Source organism: Acanthisitta chloris, unplaced genomic scaffold, assembly GCF_000695815.1.
Source record: "Acanthisitta chloris isolate BGI_N310 unplaced genomic scaffold, ASM69581v1 scaffold2444, whole genome shotgun sequence".
In the NCBI taxonomy this organism is placed as follows: domain Eukaryota; kingdom Metazoa; phylum Chordata; class Aves; order Passeriformes; family Acanthisittidae; genus Acanthisitta; species Acanthisitta chloris.
In genome coordinates this window covers 182,431-204,369 of record NW_008670803.1, presented here as the reverse complement: position 1 = coordinate 204,369, position 21,939 = coordinate 182,431, and the positions used below count along the sequence as shown (strand labels likewise).

The window sequence follows — 21,939 nt, the reverse complement described above, 5'->3', positions numbered from 1 at the left end:
TGCTGAGCCCGTCCCCTCCGGCGCCTCATCGCGCACAGAGTTTGCAGGTGAGGAGGAGGGGAGACCTGCTCTGTTCGAGTCGCTTGTGGTCAGGACTGCTGGTTTATGCCACCGCATCCCTTCTAGTGTGTAAAAACCTGAAGTTGTTTGTAAGGGACATCGGTTGACAGTCGTCTTTTTACTAAGGATAGCACCACATGCCATTAGGTTACTCAGAGTTGAGTTAAGAAAGCTCTGAGAATGAGAACTGCTATGGGGAAATATCATTACCCTTCATGTTTTGGCATGTTTCTACTCTTAATTTCAGCCAAGAGTTTAGCCTGTCACCAATACCTTGCTGATCATAATTCTTTCATTATTTAGCCAGAATATGCAGGGTTTTATCCCCTGGCAGTATTCAAAGCCAGGCAGGATGAGGCCTTGAGCATCCTGTTCTAGTGGAGAGATGTCCCTGCTCACGGCGGGGGGGGTTGGCACTAGATGGTCTGTAAGGTCCATTCTAGCCCTTAAAAGTCTATGATTCTATGATTAACACATGATCAGTGGCACTGGGCAGGTAGGCACCAGTGTAACACAGTGAATGTAGCACTGAGGGCAGAGGTTGGATTGCTGGAGGGAATAGGCTCTCCTGGTGGAATCTGGAATATGATGTTGTTAAATGATGAAAAAGGGGGAAAGTAGGCTAGCTTGCAAGATCAACACATGACAGTGGCAAAAATGGTTTTGTCAGATGACCAGCCTAATTGTGGAATTGAGACAGAGGTGACAAACTGTTGTGTAGCTTCTGGAGGGAATTTAGCACTTCTGAGTATTTTTTTTTTAAAGAAAACCAAACGAAACAACACACCTTAAATGACTTGATTACTACTTTGAGAATAATGTTAAGTCCTGTCAATGTCTGTCTTGGTTTTGTTGCATGTCTGTGACTAGAGGAGTACTTGAGAGTGCCACTTAGGAGACAGTGCAGTCTCTTTTTGGATGCAAACTGCTTAAAGCTCGTTTCCTTTTGTTACTGGCAAGTGAAAATAATTTGCAAATAGATAGCATAATCAGCAGTTTTCCCTTTCAGATGGACTGCTTCAAAAACATGCACTTGCTCTTGTGCCAGAGTGGGAAAAACTGCTTTGAAGGACTTACGCCTAGTAATCTAGAATGGGTGAAGGAAGAAGCAAGAACTTATGTTCTGACAGGTGGCAAGACCCCATGGAGTTGAGTGGTGACATGTCTTCTTGGGTACAGTTGCTAAAAAGCTACCAAGTGAGGGATGATGCAGTTAAGTAATGCAAACACACTACCGGCGGATGTCTCAGCTGAAAGATACAATGTTGGTGTGCAGGATAAGCCTATTTTTGCACTGCCTTAAGAAAAGGCTTTTATTTCTTTCAAAGCTGTTAAGAAAACAGTGTCCTGGGTTTTGTGTGTTGTAATAGGGCTGGTGAAACCGCAGCAGCTTTTGTATCTGGTGTGTGAATGTCAAAAACTGGACAGGGGATTAGAAATTTGAGGATTAGAAGAGGCACTGGCACTCTAAGAGCAGGAAAGCTGTTTTGCAGGAAGGAGGAAAGGTGTCAGAACTGTTTTGCGCAAGAATTGTGGCATAAGGCTACTTAAACTTGAGTTGGTGGTTTTCACTCTGTAGCCTTACTGCTGGTATGCTTAGACAGTCAGAGGAAGTAAGAAAAGCTTTCATTCTCTGAAACTTTGTCAAATGTCATGGCTTCTGTGACTGATTTTGTCATGCTTTCTCCTTTGTTCCTTTGTGCTCCAACAGCTGACTGTGCTGTCGTGTGACTTGCAGTTGGAGTTCTCTTTTTATCTTCTGTGTAGAGGTTTCTCCAGGATTGCTGTGGTATGAGCACCTGGGAAAGAATATCTGTTTGGATAAAGGAAGTTACCAGCCAGTTTGGTCTCCTTGCCTCTTCTTCCCCTTATATCTTTCACATTAGGATGCAGAAAAAACAAATTCTGGAGTTAATTTTGTGAATTGTTCTTTAAATCATCTACTTCTAAAGAAAGATTGATGGTTTAGGTTCACCTTCCACTTAACATTGGGGAAGTTCCTGTATCACTTTCCTTCCTTTCTAAAAAAACTTGCAGAAAATGTTTGGAGTGTGATGGTAGAGCAGCAAATACAAACTGCCTCTTCTGTGTGTGGTTTTGGCTGATAGTCTACACTGGATGAGAGATGATTTAATGATAGGTGATGTTTTTGTCCTCTTGCAAGGACAGGAGTTGGTACGTAACTTGTAGCTTTTAAACTCATGAGTGGAAGGAAATCTCAAACTGCTGTACATAGCAGGGTTGCTATTATGCAGCCTACCAATTTTAGGGCTGTAAGTCAATTTTACTTTACATTTAATGTTGTGGTTTTTAATAACACAACTCCTACAGCTGTCAGTATATACATTTATGTTCACTCAGTCCCTGTCTTTTCAGTCTTTGTCATGAAACCACAACTACACTTGTGCGTGCTTCTTGAAACCCTGGGGGTAGTGTTCCTCTTAGCCTCGGTGAAAAAGCATGTGCTGAGTACATAGAGGTGACCTTTAGGTGCACTCGCTCAGCTCTCTTAAGTGCTTTGACATATTTAAGTGAGAGATGTCATAAATAAGTTATTACTGGACTTATTTGCCTGTGTGCATGGTTGCTTCACATGCCTGGGAAGCTGCCATTATAATGGTTTAAATATGATTTCTCAGCACATGACCCTCCTGTAATTCTTGTGTACTTGAACTTCAAATTGCTTTTCTTAAACAATCTATAAAGTGATGTATTAGGTGTGGTTTAGAGTCCAGCATGAAATACCAAATGTCTTTTGGATGAAAAAAGCTGAAGAGCTTGTGGTCTAGCTGTAAGGCTGTGATGCATATGCAAGAAAACTTGCCTGAGGACATACAGTGTGCGTGATAGTTGGAAAAGGTGGTGGGTTAGCTAGGGCAGAACTAAGCATGGGTAGGGATGCATTAAAAAGCTCTTGAAGCATAGGGATAGCTGTACTTTGTACAGAAAATGAGAGCTTGAAGGGCACAGAGAGCTTGCTTTGATGTAGAAATTTCTTTACCATGCATATTTGTGTAAAAATGGTACCCACATCTAATAATGATTTCTGTGGAAGTAGTTGATCTGAGCCACAACCTTGAAATTTGAAGTGGTCATCCTGGAAACTGTTCTTGAGCTTGTCTGCCTGTGATTGTGCTGGTTGAAACTGCATGTAAAGGGCTTCAGATACTCTCTTTAGGATCTCTGCACTGTTCTTATAGCTCAGGAGCTTCTGGGCACAAAATTGTGTATGCATAATCATGTATGGATTTGCTTTTCAACTCTGTGGTTGTAGGTTGCCTTGTCTCTCTGCCAGGTTGTCTGTGTAACACCTGGCAGCGAACTGAACCATTTCAGTGCGTTCCCCAGAGAGGAAACGCATAGTTCTTTGTAGCTATGCTTTACAGCTGTTTGGAGCAGGGTGTACTGTTCTTCCTAGCGCTCATCCCTTGGGTGGCAGTTGGAGAAGCAAAAAGCTTGAACCATGGTTATGAGAATGGTAGCAATAGTCTTTCTGGTGCTCTGCTGGGTTTGCAGTGGTTCACTAGTGCTCAGACCTCAAAGTGGCTTTGGCATGGGGATGCATGTGCTGTGTAGCTGTCTGCTCCTTGTCTGACTTCAGGGCCTCAGCTACTGATTCATAAGGCGAACTGACTTGCTTTATCCCTTTTCATGTCATTTTTCCCATGAGTTGCTTCTTTCATTTGTAATAAATAAATAATGAAGAGCTCTCATTTGATCTTATTGCTTGTTGAAAAGTAGTTTCATTTTCTTTTTCATGCTGTTGCTTCAATGTCTTAAAAACAAAGCTAGGTAGCTGGAAAGGCTGGCCTGCAGGCAAGATTATTCCCTGGAACTCCTTTGGACCTTGCTTGCACACTTGCTTTCAACAGTGAGCTGGGCTAGACCTGCCTCCATCCCTGCCTTCCTGCCACTGGTGGTGCACGGCCAGAAACCACCGAGACCCAGGCTGGGAACTGGCCAGGCTCACTCCCATCTCTACACATATGCACACACACCTGTTGTTTTTGCAGAGTTAATTTTGAGAGAGGGCAGTCCCCGGGCACAGCTTGTGTCGGGTACTGGGGCCAACAACACTCAGGGGTGGAGACAGGAGCAGAACCTTGCCTGGAGGGATTGGTGTGGGTGTGTTTCAGATCTCTAGCTGTGGGATAGTTCGCAGCTGGGTTTATCAGAAGACAGGCGTCCTGTTGTGGTTTCAGCACAAATAACTGACAGCTTTAATCAAGGCAGACACCGTGTTTGAGCCCAGATCTTGAACTGCACCAGAAGTGGCTGCTTGAATGGTTGCATCTGTGAGCCCTGTATTGATGCAGCTGTATTGAGCCCTCTGGATCAGAGGGTGCATTGCACCCCACCCCATGATCAAGACTGTAGTTTTTTTAAGCTGTTGCTATAACAGCTCCCTAAACTAACTCAGCAGCATTGAATGCAGGATAGCTTAAGCCCTTCAAACAAGATAACTTCGTCTGGCTCTGACAAGGAGGTAATTACATGTGGCATCACCACTGGTGGAGCTGAGTGCTGAGCACGCTGGAGGAAGCCAGTCCATGTGACTCATATGGTCAGGATAGGCGATGTGATTGCCAACAGATTGTTTCCATTATGGGTTGCAGTGGAGAGGTCAGCTTGTGTCTTTTTGGAAAGTAGAGCACATGCAACTTGAAACTATTCCCAGGCACTGATTTAATGCCAGGAGGCTTATGTGTGAGAAAATAATTCTTGCTTTTACTGTGAAAGTGTATTTTGCACCTCTTTGAGAACAGCTGCTTAGGCTGCATCCAGGCTGCTGTTACTCCCAATGGATAAATCCCGCCTTGCTCCTCCCACACACTTGAAAAAAAATAAAGGTCCCTGTAACTTCCTTGAAAGTAATACTGCTCTGAAACTGCACTAGATTTTCATTTAAATGTGCCCCTGAAGTTGTGGTTTGGAGCATGATTAAACACTGAATTTCTTATTTCCTTTGTGTGGACTGTTTTGAGGGATTCCTCAACCTTCCCTGTCCAGTGGCCTCTGAAAGGGTGGAGGGAAGGGCTGGCTTCAGTGACTGCTTTGCTTCAGTTCTATAAGCTGCTCCTCGTGTTTCTCTTTTGCTTCTGGCCTGCGGACTTGAAGATGTTAATTTCCTGTTTCATAAGGTGGAACTGGGAAAGCAACCCTTTAATCTCTCACCATGATAATTTGATTGTGTGAAGGACTTAAATCCTTCACACAATCTGTTTGTGAATTCCATTCACAAACAGATTTTAACTTGCAAGTTCTCTGTGAAAACCAACACACTGAAGAACACTCTAGCTGGATAAAAAATATGCCTTAGTATTACATGTTAGCTTTCTGTCCTCTTCCAAAACCAGTCAAAATAGAGTACTGGAGCCCTTGGGAAGTTTTCAGTGAAATGCTAAGTTTCTGGGGCTTTCTTGAGAAGAAATTGGGTTTTTATTGAAAGGTGTTTTCTCCTGGATTTAAAATCAGCTTTGGTCTTAATCTCTGTATTTAAAGCCCTTGAAGGTACTGAGGTTGTACTAACTTTTTATGTATATGTGTTGTCAAGTTTTCTTTCGTTGCGGAACTTTGATTATTCTGTACTGTAGCTTATTTCTCAGCATCATCCTGCATTGATATTGTCTTTATCCACTTCATAAATGCAAGAAACTAGCTCAGAGAACTAATCAGTAAGATTTGTAAAATGTCAGCTCTACCTGCTTGCGAGGAAAGAATAATGGCCAGTATTTGTCTAGGATTGAGACACAGTCCTTGTATCTGGTTAAAAAGTAATTTTTTTGGTGTTTAGGGTATCACTCAGTTATTTTTAACCTTATGTCATCGTATAAAGGCTCGAATATAATAATATATTAGTATGTAAAGATTTTCTTCTTGTTTTTTTCAGTTCACAGAGAGAACTGTCTGGCATTTGTTCCTAACTTGTTCCAGACATGAGCAGACTGAAATTAATACAGCTGCTGTAGTCCAGGGAAGCCAAGAGCCTTGTAGTCAGTAGTTAAAAGGGAAAAGTATATGATATCTTACTGCTGACTCTTTGATTAGCTATGGCATGTACTGGGTTTGAGAGGCACTCCCAGAGGATTTAAATTTAGAGTAAGGTAGCTAAACTGTTGTGCCCCTCTCTCATCCTAGGGCTGGGCTTTGGAGCAGAACAAGAATGGATTCTCCTCCTGGGGGCATCTGGGGTATGATAATAGCAAGTGGTGCAACACCTATGAGTTGGAGGTTAAGGCAAACAAACTTTATGGGTGAAGCTTCTTGTCAGTTTAGGTTTGTAGATTAAGACAAATTCTTCTGTGGGTCAGCTAGGTGCATTAAACCCTGTCTGAGCTGTAAATAACAGGAATGCTTAATGAGTCACTGTGCTGTCCTCAGGTTTCTGATATGAGAGTCTGTATTAAATCCTACTGAAGTTTCACTTGGAATAAAAGCGAAGCTGGGGAATGCCTTATGTTGCAAAAATCAATAGTGTCCAGAGGATGCAGGCTGCTGCCAGTGCCAGAAGAGGAGTGGCTGAGCCAAGCTGATGGCAAACGTTTACTGAGCTGTGCCTCTTTAACAGAGCTTGGCCAGAGCACCCTGCTAGTAAGCCAGACTGTCTAAAGAGCTCCTGGCTCCAAACTAGCTGACCTGGGCCTGCCTCAAAACCGAGCAGTGCTGTGTCATGCGGCTGACCACATCTCACTGCAGTCATAGCACCTGCTGTGAGGGGAAGGAATCCTTGCTCTACCTCTGAGCTATGCTGCATTTAATTTTTTTCTGCTGTTACTCTGATTTATTCCACATTGTGTTTAACCAGAGCTTCGTGTTCCTTTCCCGTTCTTTAGACAGCTGACTTTCTGATACAGCTGTAGCTAGGTAGTGTGATCTTTCACCAAGTCTCTTGTGGATAGCTTTGCCTGGTTTCTCGCTTCTGCCATCACCCTTCAGAAACTATCCTTTCAATATTTATGTATGTATATAATGCATGCAGATGCAGCTAGGCCCTAATAAGCACTTTTAGCACCTTTTAGTCTGAATGCTATGAGAATTTCGGCTCCAATTTTGACCCTGAAGCTGGGTGGCTCCACTGCCTGCAGGATGAGACTGACTGCTCTATTTCACTTAAACTTCGCAATTCTTAGCAAGTCTGTTCTTGGGTATTGCTAAAGTGTGGTAGTGTGCAGCCTGCCAAAGATGTCTGAGAAATTTATCAGGCTGTCAAGGAAAAAGGATCACCACCTGTGATATACCTAGTCAGAGAGGCCTTCACAGAGATTTAGTGGGGAAGAATGGGTGGTTGGCTGTTCAAGAAAGGGCAAAATGGACAAAATATATGCTCCACAAGTGGTTAAATCTGTTTTGCTCTTGTTTCTTCAACACAGCAACAATTATCTCTGGTATTTAAAAATACAGAACACCAATACAAATGTCAAGTTATTGGTGCTCTTAGCTTTAAACTTGGTTATTTCAGGGACCATTCTCTAGAGGATGGCAGTGCAGACAGCATGAATGTCAACTGACAGACTTTTTTTTTCTTTTCAGTTACACTTGGGAAGCAATTGATACAGACAAAGGGATAATTTATAAAATAAACTTATGTCATGGTGTTGGAGACTGTGACCCAACAAGTGCAGTCTGTGCATGTGACATCAAAAAGAAATCCTGTTTCTCAGTAGGTAAGTATACAAGTGTCTTTCTTTGTAAGTAGTCCAGAGTTATGTTGATGAATGGTCTTATAAGTATTCCAAACTTCAATGTGTTAGCAAATATGGGTGAATTTTTTGCTTTTTGAAACAGTGTAGAACTTTTCTTTTGCAGATTTACTGGGGAGATTTGAGAAAATGTGATCTGATTGTAGGTAGTCACGAGAGAATGAAATGTATCTTATGGTCTAGTTAACTGTAATTTAGTGTGGCACTATGCAAGGCTATCTCAAGTAGAAATAAGTACATCTACCTGTGGCAGGATATGCACTGTGCACAGCTTTGTTTGAAGCTCTATGCTGAACACAGGATAGAGCTTGAGTTACAGCTCTAAACTACCACAGCCTAGCCGGATGTAACATCAGCTCTTTCTTCAGAGTTAGGTTAGTCTCTGTAATGCAATCTTGGAGTATTGCTAAGCTTCTGGGGTGTCATCTTGTTACACACAGAAAGGAAGTCAATTATGTGCAGTCCTCTGGTTTCAGTTACACTTGTCAAATCTGGTGGCTGCTTCAGTAGTTCACAAATGTGTTCAGTATTCTGAGGAGTGGCGGAGTTCTGCATGCTGATCTAAATATGAAACTGACATATTTCTATACACGTGCTTGCACATGATTTCATCAGCACCTTGTGCTCTGAACAGTATTTGCATGCTTTTTTTCTTGGATGTTTGTAGCTTTCAAGGTTGCTTTTGTGTTTTGGCTAATGAAGCAATAATATATGAATGCTGATCAGAGGCTTTGTGATAGTTGACTCTTACTTCTAATAGAATAGAGCAATAGCTTTCTGAAGAGTAATAGCTCCTCAAACTGCCTCTTACTATCTGCAGATCTGAAGTGTGATTTAGCATGCTTGCCAATCTCTTCTGCCATTGGCAGATAGCTCTGAAAAGAAGCTATGAGTCTTCAGTAAAAGTGTTTGAGCTTGACCTACTGGAAGATGGTGAGGAGGAGGAGGTTTCTTACCTGTATACCGATGCATAGCAGCTAGTCAGCTTCCATTCTCCCCAGCCCTCTCCCTTAACAGTAGAGATACTTTGGTCTCAGTCTGTGGTCAATCACTGCTTTTCAAACAAACTCTTAGTGTTGGGATCCAGGCTTACAGAATCACTGAATGCATGATTAAAAGTTATATTCAAGCTGCAGAGTTTTCTGAGATGACTGGTTAGATTTCATTTATGTTCAAACTGCAATTGCATGTAGTAGCATCTTCTCTGAGGAGGATGACATCTTGGAGCACTTGATGGTGTTAATGTGTTTAATTTCTAAAATGTACAGCAAGAATTTTGTTTCTGCTGATGAGGGTCTCAGCTGATTTGCAGTTGAGGCTTCAGTTGCCTGTGGATTAAAAAAGAAAGCAGCATCTGGAGGTCTGCTTTAACTTGCTGCTTCAGGTAGGACTGGAATGTGGCAGGTGGTGTGAACTTGAAGAAGTCTATTCTCCCCAGGGAAGTGTGAGACCTGGAAGCTTGTGTAGGTTTTGTTCCGTAGTTCTTTTGGAAAGAGCAAAGGAGGACAGAGCTGGGTGATGACCATGATCAGTATCAAATATTCTGCTGTTTGCAAACCTCGAGTGTCTTATTGCCTGATTGCAGTGGTCAGTGGTCTTGCAGAGACTGTTTGAACAGACCTTCAAAGGTTAAGCCACAAATCCTGTTCAGGTACAATATGTTTTTAACTACCTTGAAGTAAATTAAGAAATCAAGGCAGTGCAGTTAACATTGTCATTGGATTTTTGCTTTTTTTGTTGGTGAAATTGTCTAGGTTTTGTTCTTGCTCATGGTTAGTCTGAAACTTATTATTGATGCCTGCCATGCTTTTCCGTACTGCCTTTCGCTGCATTGGAGCTTCATCACCGTCATACTGAGTTTAGTTTGTGCTAATGGGTTATCAAGCTTCTTGTTAAAAAAAAAAATAGTCTTAATGAGAAAATAAGAATCTCTTTGATCCAGGCCTAGGCAGGTGTAGACTCCCAGTATAGATTCCAGTTACTTAAAACAGCTAAACCACATACTTGTCTTCAAGCAGTCCCGGTGAGATGAGATTACCTGTATGCCAAAGCTGAGTGCAGCTGAAAGACTTTGATTTGGGGGAAGCAGGGCAGTTTGTTAGCTGATAAACATTAAGTTGTAAGTTTTCTTCAGTTCTCTTCTTCATTCTTTCACAAAAAAAATTTGCTGCAAGCAATAGTTTTGTTTTTAAATATCAGCTATGCAACGGGTGACAGCTGTAGGACTGTTTCCTGCTCCCAGCTTTGATAGGTGTTATGCTCTGTGACAGTAATCAGTCTGTATCCCAGAGAAGTCTTGTGGCTAAGGTTAACCATGTGTCAGTGTGATGTACCAGGATTTGTATTGAAACCCCAAAGGCCTCCCCTAGAAAAAGCTCTTCAGCTTTACCAATTGATCTTAGATGTTTTCAAGGTGTAGGCAAATGTTCTTGAATATCAGTGAGGATGGAAATGACATGGTACTTATTTAACTTAGCTTGACATGTGTGCCATTTAGCTGCACTGCTACTAAAAAGTGGAAATATTGCTCGAACTGTTCACTAACCTAATGGTGAAACGTGAACTTTGTCCAGCTGCTGTAGAAGGACTGGACATGAAATCATAGCTGCTACCTAAATGCTCCCTTCTTCTGGACAACTGATTGGATGTCATTGTGACTTGAAATGTGCTCTACCTTTCACCTTCATGTCAAGTGCTGGGGAGGAGAGGAATGTGCAGTGATGCAGCACTGACCCCAGTCTTCATTGCAGCATGAGAACTGCGCTAAAGAGGATGTGAGATGCAGGGGGTTTGCACTGAGGCAGTGAACCTGTGCTGGGCCTATCTGCAGACGGTGCTAGTGTCCAGGCACCAGTGGGTTCTTCATTAAGTAGACCTGAAAGATTAAGTAGAGCTAGCTATGTGCACTTGCAGCCCAGAAAGCCAGCAGTATCAAAAGCAGTGTGGTCAACAGGTTGAGGGAGGTGATTCTGCTCCTCTTCTTTGCTCTGGTGAGACCCCACCTGGAGTATTGCATCCAGCTCTGTGGCTTTCTGCACAGGGAAGACATGGACCTGTTTAAGAGTGTCCAGAGAAGGGCCCCAAAGATGCTGACAGGGCTGGAGCACCTCTCGTGAGAAGACAGATTGAGAGAGTTGAGGTTGTTTAGCTTGAAGAAGGCTCCAGGAAGACCATAGGGCAGCCTTCCAGGACTTGTAGGGGCCTTGTAAGAAAAATGCGGACAGACTTAGCAAGGCCTGTAGTGATAAGACAAGGAATAATAATTTTAAACCAACACAGGGTAGATTTGCACTAGGTGTAAGGGCAAAAAAAATTATTATGAGAGTGGCGAGGCACTGGAACAAGTTGCCCAGAGAGGCTGTAGATGCCTCATCCCTGAAAAAGTTCAAAGTCAGGCTGAACAGGGCTCTAAGCAACCTCTTCTAGCTGGAGATGTCCTGGCTCATTGCAGAGGGGTCCCTTCCAAGCCAAACCATTCCATGATAGACTATCTTTCATCTTGTGCTGATTCTATTTGTATAAACGGCATAAAGGCTGAGGAGGTGATAAAGAGAAGCTGGTAGGAGGGAAGAGTGAATTGTGCTTGAAACTAGTTGGCAACAGCTTTCTGTTGGACTCCCTTAGCCCTTGTTCCTAAAGCAGTGACTAGTTTGTAGTAGCACCTGCTGTTGTGCTTCTTAAGATTCGAAATGATTGATTAAAAACCTTTGAGAAAGTAGAAGAGTGATTAGAGATGTCAAACACTATCTTAACTTGGATCTAATCTTCCAAATCGCAAGAACCACAAGGGTTGTCTTCAGCTGTGCTTTCAAGTGGACTGGTATGTCTTGTGCTGCACGGTGCTTGGGATTAAACCCTGTTTGTTGAGCTTCTGTGAAGGCATTGTATTATGATAACACCTCTTTTTTTCTTTTTTCCCCCTTTCCTCATTTTTAAACCCTAGGTGATTTAGACTTGAAAAGCATTTCTGAAAGTCTTTTGGAGTTCAACACTACCCATAAGTGCTTGCAGCAAGGCAGTCAGCACCAAATTCAAAGCAGTATTAATTTCCTGTGTGGGAAAACACTGGTAAGTCTAAATCATGTGCTCTGACCTTCAGTGGAAATGAAAGGTACTTCTCACTTGTTTTTTAAGGAGACTTGCTGTACTTTTGAATGTACTAATTACTGAGCTTCATAGCTTAAAGAAAACCCAGTTATGCTGTAGTGTCAAGGTCATGATTTACTGTGGCTCATACATCCAGCAGGGTTTGTTTGTGAGAATCTGCTTTAAGTGAGACTGGAGATCCCCGAAAAGTTTCCAGGGGCATGTGTGTATGCAGTTCACTTCAATGTGCTTTTGGAGTTACACCCTCCACACACTTAATAGTTACCACAGCTCAGTGTTCTGTAGACTGTGATCAGTTTACATATTTGCGTATCAGAGATAAGTATTTATTAGTGCTGCTGTTGGCACTGCCAATGCTGTTGCACACCCCCACTTGGAAATCTAGCCAATTCAAACAGTGCCAGTGCAGCTGAGGTTTAAATGCTTCCTGTTCTGTTCCAGCAGGTGACTCTTTTTAAATTAAAAATTATTGCTCAACTTCAACTGTAAGACCAGGTCATGATGATTTTCAGACTTCTAGTTATCTTAATTCTAACAGTTGTTCTTCATGTGACCTAGTAAACAGATTTTGTAATAGTGTCTGAAACAACTTGTTTCCTCCTCTTATATGGCAGTGTTAAATGGAGAGGGAATCAGTTTAAATATGCTGAAGTGTTTCTAGCTGAGATGATGGAGGGTGATGTGAAAAGTCTGATTGTTTTCCTTCTCTAAGCAGAGACGCTCAGTCAAACATGCAGTCCTGAACAACCGTAGAAACCCCATCTTGAAATGTATATGAATGTGTATAACATGAGCCTATAAAATAAGTAGCTGAGATCAGAGGTATTCTTTTTGTGTAACAGAAGAGGCTGCTAATCAGTTGTAGGATAAGAACTGGTAAGCCATGCATTGCCTTGCTGTGTTCACCTATTTATATGCACTTCTATTGGTAAGACGCCAGATGTGACTGGTGGTTCTGCCAGTATCAATTGGCATAGTGAGCACCTGTAAAAGATGTAGTACAGTTAATGTGTATCAGGACTGGCATGTTAAGTTCAGTACTGGTGCATATGCAGACTAAGGATTTGGCAGCCTGCATCTTACAGTTTCCCAACAAAGCTATTAAATAACAATCTTGCTGTTAGCACATGCTGTTAATAAACTGGATGCCCTTGTTCTGTGATGTGCTGTATTCTGTTTTTCTTAATCTCTTGAACTTCTTACTGCTAACAGGTATAAAATAAAACTGAAGTCTGTTTTTCAAAGAATTATTTTTTCCCCTTTAAATAGGGTACCCCTGAATTTGTAACAGCAACAGAGTGTGTGCACTATTTTGAATGGAGGACTTTTGTGGCTTGCAAGAGAGACTTGTTTAAACCTGTGAAAGAGGTAATGTATGTATTTTTCATGCAGAAATTATTCTTCACTTATCTGACAATTTTAATCTTAACTACCTGCCCCCACCCCAAATTAATCCAAACAACCTCTGTAAACCTATGTTTTTCATAGGTATATAAAGCATGTATGTTGAAGTTGTCAGAGCTGAGAGTTTTGAATAGCTCTTCAACCTTTTTTTGTGAACTGGATGGTTGTTTATAGTAAAATTCTTGTAAAACCTAGAACAAAGCAGTCTAACTTTGCCTCGCTTTACACAGCATGTCTAGCTTTGCACTTCTAGAAGTAAAAACCTTTTCCACATATTAGCTGGGCTTCATATATGGCTGTTAATAAATTCTCCCTACTTGTGTACTGTGCTTTGCATGTAATTTTTTGTTGTTGTTCTAGGTCCCTTGCTATGTGTTTGAAGATTTGAAGAAACATGACTTGAATCCTCTCATCCAAGTTTCAGGACACTACTTGGTGGATGATTCTGATGATGATTCCTTGTTCATAAATGTCTGCAGGGACTTAGGTGTGAATGAACACTTGCTTGTGTTACCTATCAGTGTATAAATTGATTGTAGTGTGGTTCTTTGCCAGTGTCTCTGTTAAGGTTGTCCTCTGTCCAAAGATCAGCATTTTAAGACTTAAATTATTGTTTCAAGCTGCCTTTGATAATTTGAAGGTTGATTTCTGTGAAGCCAAGTCTTGCTCTCCAGGTACTGAGGTGTTCAGAAGTATACCCCTTCTGGATGGGCCAGTACTGTTAGAAAAAGTGATTTAAACTGGGCTGAGTGGAAGAGTGCAGCTTGTATCTGCATCTGTTTGCTGCCAAATATGACCAGTGTGGTTCCCAGGGCTTCATCTGCTCTAAATTTCTTACTTTGGACTCCAGTTCAGGTTGTTGCTCAGTTTCCTGATGCATGTCCTGAGGAGCATCTAAAATACTGTTTAGGTTCTTGCATAAGGAGTGATGCATAGCTGACACTTCATGTCAGTTGAGAGCTATAGACATAAGGATTTAAACCAGAAAGATCATATATTTGAAACTTGCTGAAAAGGCTAGATTAGCTGTATCCTCCCACTGTGTTTTTTACTCAGCTTGTGCCCCTGTTAAGGGTTTAATACTTCTAGTTTTAGTGACAGGTCTATTCTTTTAAACATCCCACTAGTGTGAAACTTTTTGCAGACAGCTTTGAATCGGATGGTTTCTAAGAAACAAGGAAGGGGGTAAAAAAGCCTTCCCTCTGAGAAGGGCTTACCCATTACTTGGGATAATTTTAATGTTCTGGGAAAAAAGGAAAAACTTGGCACACTTATAGAAGTTTTCAAAGCCCTATGTATCTAGCAGCTGTACTAGCAACTAGCTGCAGCTACTTTTAACAGGAAGGATGCATTTGCTGTCCTAAACCAGGGCAACATGAATTGTCACAAGCACTTCTGGTTTTGTTTTTTCGCTTTTTAATGCATTCGGTTTTTAGAAGAGGGTAAAGCAATGAATGGTATGTGAGCCCACAGATACAATGGGAAGATACTTCAGGTAGAGCAAGACTTAGAAACTGAATCCTATATTCTATTTTCTATGTGCTATAACCAGGAAGATCAAGCGAAGAGACCAGAAACTGTCCTCCTGGCAGTGCTGCTTGCTTGTTACATGAAGGTCAGACATATGATGTTGGCCATCCAGAGAAAGGGCTGGAACTTCTTGACAAAGACAGGTATGTAATTTTTTGTGGTGATAATACTGTGGACACTTCTCAGTCATCTGGGCTGGAAATAACAGACAAGTCTTCTAAAACTTAACATTAATACCACTTCAATGCTGAAGCATCAGCAGAAAAAATTTCTTCAAATACTGGCAGGGCAGTCTTTTTCAGGCATTCTATTGTAGTGCCATAACAGATCAGATTTACTCCTCTGTGGTGTGAGACTCCGTTTTTCAGAATTGCAAAACTCTTAGAAGCAAGGGGTGATTGGTGTTCTCTGCCCACAAGCAGAAGAGTGAGATTTGATCCTGTGCGAGTGCCCACAGGGTAAATGCATTTGTGCTCTTTGGGTTTATGCACTGCATTTGGCTCACTTTCCTGCCCAGAAGTACTGTAAAAGTTGAGAGCAGGGCCAGGTGTCGACCTTCTGCATTTTTTGCATTCATGAGTTCTTAACAGAAGAAATAGATAAACAATGCAAGGCTTTTTGTTCTTGATGGTGGCAGAGCTGGGACTAAGAGAAACTGTTTCTTTGATACTTCCTCTGTTCTGTTTGCTGTCTTTTGAGCTGGATGGTATAACTTGAAATAAAAAAACCCACCACCAACAAAATCAAACCACAAAAAAACCCAAACAGCCAAAAGCCCACCCAAACAATCCAGTGTGGCTCAGGGGACTTACTTAACATGCTGATCTTTCTGAGCGTCAGTTCATCCCAGCCTGCTTACCTTGTCTGTATGGTCGATAGTACCCCATTGTCTTCTGCAGTACTCTTTTTATCTCAGATACAATGTGAAGAAAATAAGCAGAACAAAGAAGTAATGGAGAGGCCAAAGGTTCTCACCTGTCTGTGATAAGGTTGAAGGCTTGCTTTTTGTTTACAGATGAAATTGTTAATCCTGTGTTGCAGGGCTTTCACCACAGCCTGAAACAAGTGACTGAGGTGTTCTGTACCAAGGCAGAAGGTTACATGTGAGGAAGCACAACCTTGTTCTCATTTTGAAGTGCTCTATAAAAGTGCTTGGCAAGCAAGCTTTATCTTAGCCCTGCTAGCATTGAAGAGCTCTTCATTGCTTGAGAGATATTAACTATATGTGCTCAGTCAGACTAGGGTGGCCTGAGAAGGGAGTAAGGTGATCATACATCTGTGTCCTCAGGTATAGAGGGGATAGTTAAAGGTGTGGCTAACCTGAAGCCAGACTGTCACCCTCTGTGAGCTGTTGTCTTCTGCCTGTTAAACTGCATAGAACAGTAATGCTTAGTTGGGAGGTTGTGTTGGTCTCCTTGTTCTCTCATCTAAGTCATATTGCTGTTTGTGTCTCCCTGTCAGATAGTTACCATGTTTCATTCTCCTACCTCACCTGATCTGACCCAGTTGCCTTGCTCCTGTGAATTCACTGATGGGTTCATCTTGCTTTTAATTTGGGGGGCAGAATGGAAAGAGATACAGAGGTGGTAAAGTATAGAAGTGTGGTAAAACCTGAGTGGTTATTACTTTCAAAGTTGCAAGAATGTTTACCATGTCTGCTCTCCAGCAGTTTGAGAGCAAAGCTGAGGGTATTCTTGTGACTATCAGCTAAATTCTTGCTACAGTATGAGTTACAAAGCATTCAGCATAGTGTCAACTGGGGGTGAAGAGGATACTGTATTAGGTAAATTTTCTGGGACTGGTTTAGTCTTTATTTTGGATTAACTGTAAGATTAAAGGGCTAAGGATCTCCATAAAAGTTAGCTTTCAGGAGCAGGGCTACTTTTGCATATTCGGCCTGAGTATCTAGCAAGGAGTGGGTGTTTTTTCAAGAGTATCTTCTGTACTGTGCTGCACAGTGTCTTAATTGTCTTTTTGGTTTGTTGTTTTTATTTCTAGGCTGGTATTGAAATATGAGGCAAAAAATAGTGATGAAGAAAAGCCAGACTTCTGCCTAGGCCATAACCCAACAGTGACAATCACCTTTGTTTGCCCATCAAAGAGGGGAGAAGAGGTAACTTTGCTGCTTTAGTTTGTGTTAACTGGTTGGTCTTTAACTTTTGTGTACATTATCTTTCATTTTTATTCAGGACTAAAGAGAACTTCAGTACTCCTAGCCTGTAGCTCAAGGAGAGTGTTGAGATTGTAAATATACTCTTAAATTCTTCTAGAACATAAGAAATATACTAGAACTTGAATAAAGTTTCCCCAGGGATGTGTTGTCTCTTGTATTGGTGAATTTGGTTGTCCCTTTACGGGTTTAAAGCTTTCCTCTGAGCATAGGATGGGATTAGTATAGTGTTAATCCTTGGCACAGAGCTTTGCTTGCTAATGAGCACCCTTCCTTAGCAGTCCGGCTGGGCATGCTTGTAGCTGTTGCCTGTAACTTGTTTCTTTATTGATCTGTCCTTCCTCAGGACGGGGAAAAAGTCTGGTAAGGGTCAGTGCATGGTAAAAGTCTGTCACTTAGTAAGCAGGCTCCTGAATTCTTTTTAACTTAAAGCAAAATCCTTAGTGTTAAGCAACAACTGTTTTTGCAGGGCACTATTTTAGCCTAGCTTCAGTGTGCTATGATGGTCACTTTGATGTGCTGCTGGGTAATTTCAGCAACCTACACTCTTTGAATTGGGCTAAAGTGGCTTTTGCTAATGCTCTGCCATTTCATATTGTGATGCTTTTCATTGCAGGTTAGTGAAGGGGGAACTCTTGTCTGATTAATTCTGGGTTTAATGTCTTGTCAATTATCTGACCTAGATAGACACATACTTCATCCTCACTGCTGCAGAAATAAATTGTAGGCCCTTGTCTGCTGTCACTTTGTAATACCTCACTACAACTGTGCACACCTGTAATATGAGTTAGTATTACTAATGATACTTGTGCCTGTAACTTATCTGATACTTACCTGTGTATCTGCCAGTTGTTCTAGTGGATGGCAGAAATACAGATTTATGAAACAAAGTGGATTTCAAATGTTTCACTTTAAAGCGAGGAAATCTAAGACTACTACTTCTCCTGGATGTGCAAAAATATTTCACTACTTCTGACAGAAGTGTTGGCTAGAGAGTTGTCACGTATCTTGCAGTCTTGATTTGGACCGAGGGAATCAAAGTTGCTTAAAAGACCAGTGTCTGCTTTGTGTTCAAAGAACACTTGATGTCTGTTTCCCTCATTGAGGACTTCTCTGTGGCAAACATGATCCAACCTGTGCTTAGCAGTTTAGGCTCACATCTCTGCTTTTCCTGGCATGTTAGGGGAAATGATTTTTAGAGTACTTTTACTTCTGCCGTCCTTCTTCTTAATGCCCTGACACTTTACTTTTGTTTAGACTTCTAATAGTTTGCCACATCATTTATGTGACCTGTTTTTATTTCTTCTCAAAACCTATTTCTGAGAGGCCAGAAGCAATTTTACAGGTGAAGTAGTTGTTACTGATCTTGAAGGAATGTGATGCTGTTGCTTTAAAGATTATATTTCAAATAAGTCTACTTATGATTTAAATTCTGTTCACTTCTGTATCAGAGTGCAGGTCCCAAACTCACAGCTAAAACAAATTGCCGGTATGAAATTGAGTGGGTTACTGAGTATGCCTGTCACAGGGATTACCTGGAGAGTAAGAGCTGTGTTTTGACTAACGAGCAACATGATATCTCCATTGATTTAACACCACTTACTCAATTTTCAGGTAAGCTCCCTCTTTTATTTGTCATTGTTATTAGCTAGTTTTGCGGTTCCATGTTTAGAGGCAGGAGAAGTGCCCTATTTGGGGTTCCATGTTTGTTCTGGTGTGTGTTAGAACTCTTTTCTGTCTGTTATTCATTCAGATTATGTCACGCCGTATTTCGTCAAAGATAACAAAGAGGAGTATTACTATTACTTGAATGTATGTGGGAGAACCACTGCAGGTAACTGCAAGGACAACACAAAATACGTTTCATCTTGCCAAGTAAAATCTTCAGGTAACCAGCAAAAAGTGGCAGGAAGATTTGAGAACCAAACCCTAAGGTGTGTAAATGCTGTTTAGCCCTGCTAACTGGTCTGATTGATGAATCTTTGTTTCCTACTTTAATGCCCTTATTTGTCATGTAAGCAATATTTGATACAAAATGCAAGTATTTTTGCTAATTTTTAATAGAAAAACTGTAACAGTATACCAGGACAGCATTAGCAAACAGGGGAGCTGATGAGGTTGCCAGAGGCCATTGTCTAGACAGGAAGAGACTTTCGCTGACTTTTGTCAGAATTGCAGATTGTGCTGCACTGCCTCTTGCCTTCCTTGAGTTTTCCATGTAAACTGGCATTAGAAGAAGCTGCTTCCCAAGCGGCATATGGGGACAATAGTTTGCGTGAGGTTGTAAAGCAGAGATTAATTCACCTACATGTGATGCTCCATTCTGTCTGTAAGCATGTGACAGTTTTGTTGCAGTGATCTTCTAGGGAGTACAACTTCTTCCACCTGCAAAAATAGCCACATAATGAACTAATGGGAATAGATGTTCCACCACACCTGGAGTAGCTTTATAGCATTCTTTAAACTGTATAAAGATTAATGAAAAGTGACCAGAAGAATCAGTGGATGGAAGTGTTTATTGCAGCAGAAAGGGCAGTATTAATGCTGAACAAACATTTGTTTTCCTTTGGAGACAATTAATAAATAAACAAGCATGTGAATTCTGTTACTTGAAGAACATAGTGTGATTGTGTCTAATCCCATGTTTCTAAAATGGACTTTTTGCTCAGATACTCTGATGGGGATCTCACTTTAATTTATCCGAATGGGGACGCATGTAGCTCTGGCTTTCAGAGGATGACTGTTATAAACTTTGAGTGCAATGAAACAGCAGGTGAGTTTTAACAAGGTGTGATGGCTTTGATCAGGATTTGACTTGTGTGCTTGCTAGTAGACCTTACACTCAAGGAATGCTTGCTTTAAGCCACAGTTAACACAGGAAATAAATATTGTTGGAGTAAGCACTAATTCCTGTGGCTGCAGGATTGTTTTGTGTTGTGTAGTAACACTGCTAGAATAACTTTACACTGATGATTGAGAAGATGGAGGTACAAAAGAGGCTTTTTTCTTAGCCAGCGGTAGAAAACCACAAATGCAAGTCCTGTGCAGCAAGAGGATTTTGGTTTTTTTTTTTAATTTTCCTTGCTCTTTGCTAGTCCTCAAGTCTCCTTGCTTTTCTCTCCTCCTCCCACTGGAAACCTAACTTATCTATTTTCAATGTTAAGGTAATGATGGTAAAGGAACTCCAGTGTTTAATGGTGAAGTGGACTGCACATATTTTTTTACTTGGGAAACAAAATATGCATGTGTTAAAGAGAAAGAAGATGTCCTTTGCAGAGTTGCTGATAAGAGAAAGCAGTATGACTTGTCACCTCTTATCCGCAGTTCAGGTATGGCAATGAAAACTAACTTTCAGTTACTTTTGTCCTGAGTTTACATAGCATCTCTAGTGCAATTCTTTAGCTGAGTATTAATTAGCTTTTGCTGTTATTGGTGAATTTCTGAGGTGCTGGTGTTTGCTTCCTTCATCCCAAAAAGAGTAAGTACCTTATGAAAGTAGGCATATCCATGACTGCCTTGGTTGCTGCCATCTTAAGTGGATTTAAATCAGAGTCACAGTTTGGGTTGGAAGGGACCTTAAAGACCAGCTAGTCCAACCCCTCTGCTATGGGCAGGGCCACCTTCCCCTAGACCAGGTTGCTCAAAGCCCCATCCAACCCGACCTTGAACACTTCCAGAGATGGGACATCCACCATCAGTCTGGGCTAGCAGTGCCAGTCAGGGCCCACCATGTCTCGGCAGCTCCCACCCAATGGCCTGTGCAAAGGGGACACCTTCCAACCAGTCCAGAAAATGCTTCATGAGGAAGATAGAGGTGGGGAGATGGAGCTGAGATCAGGGCTTCTGCGTGCTGGGAGGGATGCTCTGAAGAAGAGGTCATCACACAGATGCAGGTCCCCTCTAATAAAAGGCATTTTGGCATAGAGAGGCTAGAACAATTAAGCCAGATGACTTGTTCTTAATGACCCTCTCTATTTCAGAGTTAGCCCAGAACTGGGAAGCTGTGGACAGTAGCTTTTCAGAAGCAGAAAGGAAATACTATTACATCAATGTCTGCCATAACGTGTTGAAGAGAGGAAGAGCTTCCAGCTGTCCAGATGGTGCTGCTATTTGCTCTGTAGGTGAGTCAAGTGTTTTTGTTGGTTGTATTTCTGGAGTTCATTCATTATTTTTTTTAAGGCTCGGAAGGATTTGTACCTCCTCTGCAAATGGAGTTGGCTGCTCTGAATGCTGTCAGTTACTTGAGAAAAGAAGTTAGGAGCATATTTCTCTTGTTTATACAAATTTCTATTCATTTATGAAAATTTATACGTTTTGTTATTTACATTTATTAATTTTACAAATTTCTCTTAAGGAAATAATGCAAGTAGCCTTTCCTAACTAAAGAACTCCAGGTTTTGTAGCATGGTTTTGGTGAGGTAAAAACAAACTCCGAATAATATGCTTTCTTAATAACTAGACAAATGGAAAATCTTATTATCTTTGTGTAGACTTCACTACTTTTCAGAGAAACAAAAGTGATTTATTTACTGTCTTTACAGATAAGCAAAACAAGAGTAAGAATCTTGGAACATTTGTGTCTTCTCCTAAAAAGGTTGGAGAAAATATTCAACTTACCTATTCAAATGGAGACAAATGTGATCTTAACAAAAAAATCAAAACTGTCATCACTCTAATGTGCAGACCAGGTGAGAACATTCACACCCTGTTCTCTGATCCAGTTAAAAACTGAAGGTCAACTGAAGCCCAGACATGAGTGCTAAATATTAGCACGTGCTTTTGTCTTTTGTGTGCAAAAGCTTTTAACCATTGTGATTTGTTTACTAGATGACAACAGTGTAATTGTAGGTATTTAGTTCTGTTCACCTTTTATACAAGTGCTCTTAAAAAACCCTTGAATAAGTTTCTTAAACTAAGATACTGCCAAACATGATTAAAGTATATTTAAGTGTTTAAAACTCCACAAAT

The 21,939-nt window shown here is 41.2% G+C and overlaps 1 protein-coding gene across 1 annotated transcript in view; it reads left to right on the top strand.

Moving 5' to 3' along the window:
* Positions 1-7,590: 7,590 nt before the first annotated feature.
* Positions 7,591-21,939, top strand: part of IGF2R (insulin-like growth factor 2 receptor) — a gene marked incomplete at its 5' end in the record, with an annotated part of 47,809 nt that continues 33,460 nt past the window's right edge. The window contains 12 exons of the mRNA XM_009073805.1: positions 7,591-7,724; positions 11,704-11,828; positions 13,137-13,235; positions 13,632-13,758; positions 14,824-14,944; positions 16,800-16,914; positions 18,423-18,585; positions 18,725-18,905; positions 19,641-19,744; positions 20,136-20,300; positions 20,952-21,092; positions 21,513-21,659. Coding sequence (XP_009072053.1) covers positions 7,591-7,724; positions 11,704-11,828; positions 13,137-13,235; positions 13,632-13,758; positions 14,824-14,944; positions 16,800-16,914; positions 18,423-18,585; positions 18,725-18,905; positions 19,641-19,744; positions 20,136-20,300; positions 20,952-21,092; positions 21,513-21,659 — 1,622 coding nt within the window. The remainder of the gene's footprint in view (positions 7,725-11,703; positions 11,829-13,136; positions 13,236-13,631; positions 13,759-14,823; positions 14,945-16,799; positions 16,915-18,422; positions 18,586-18,724; positions 18,906-19,640; positions 19,745-20,135; positions 20,301-20,951; positions 21,093-21,512; positions 21,660-21,939) is intronic.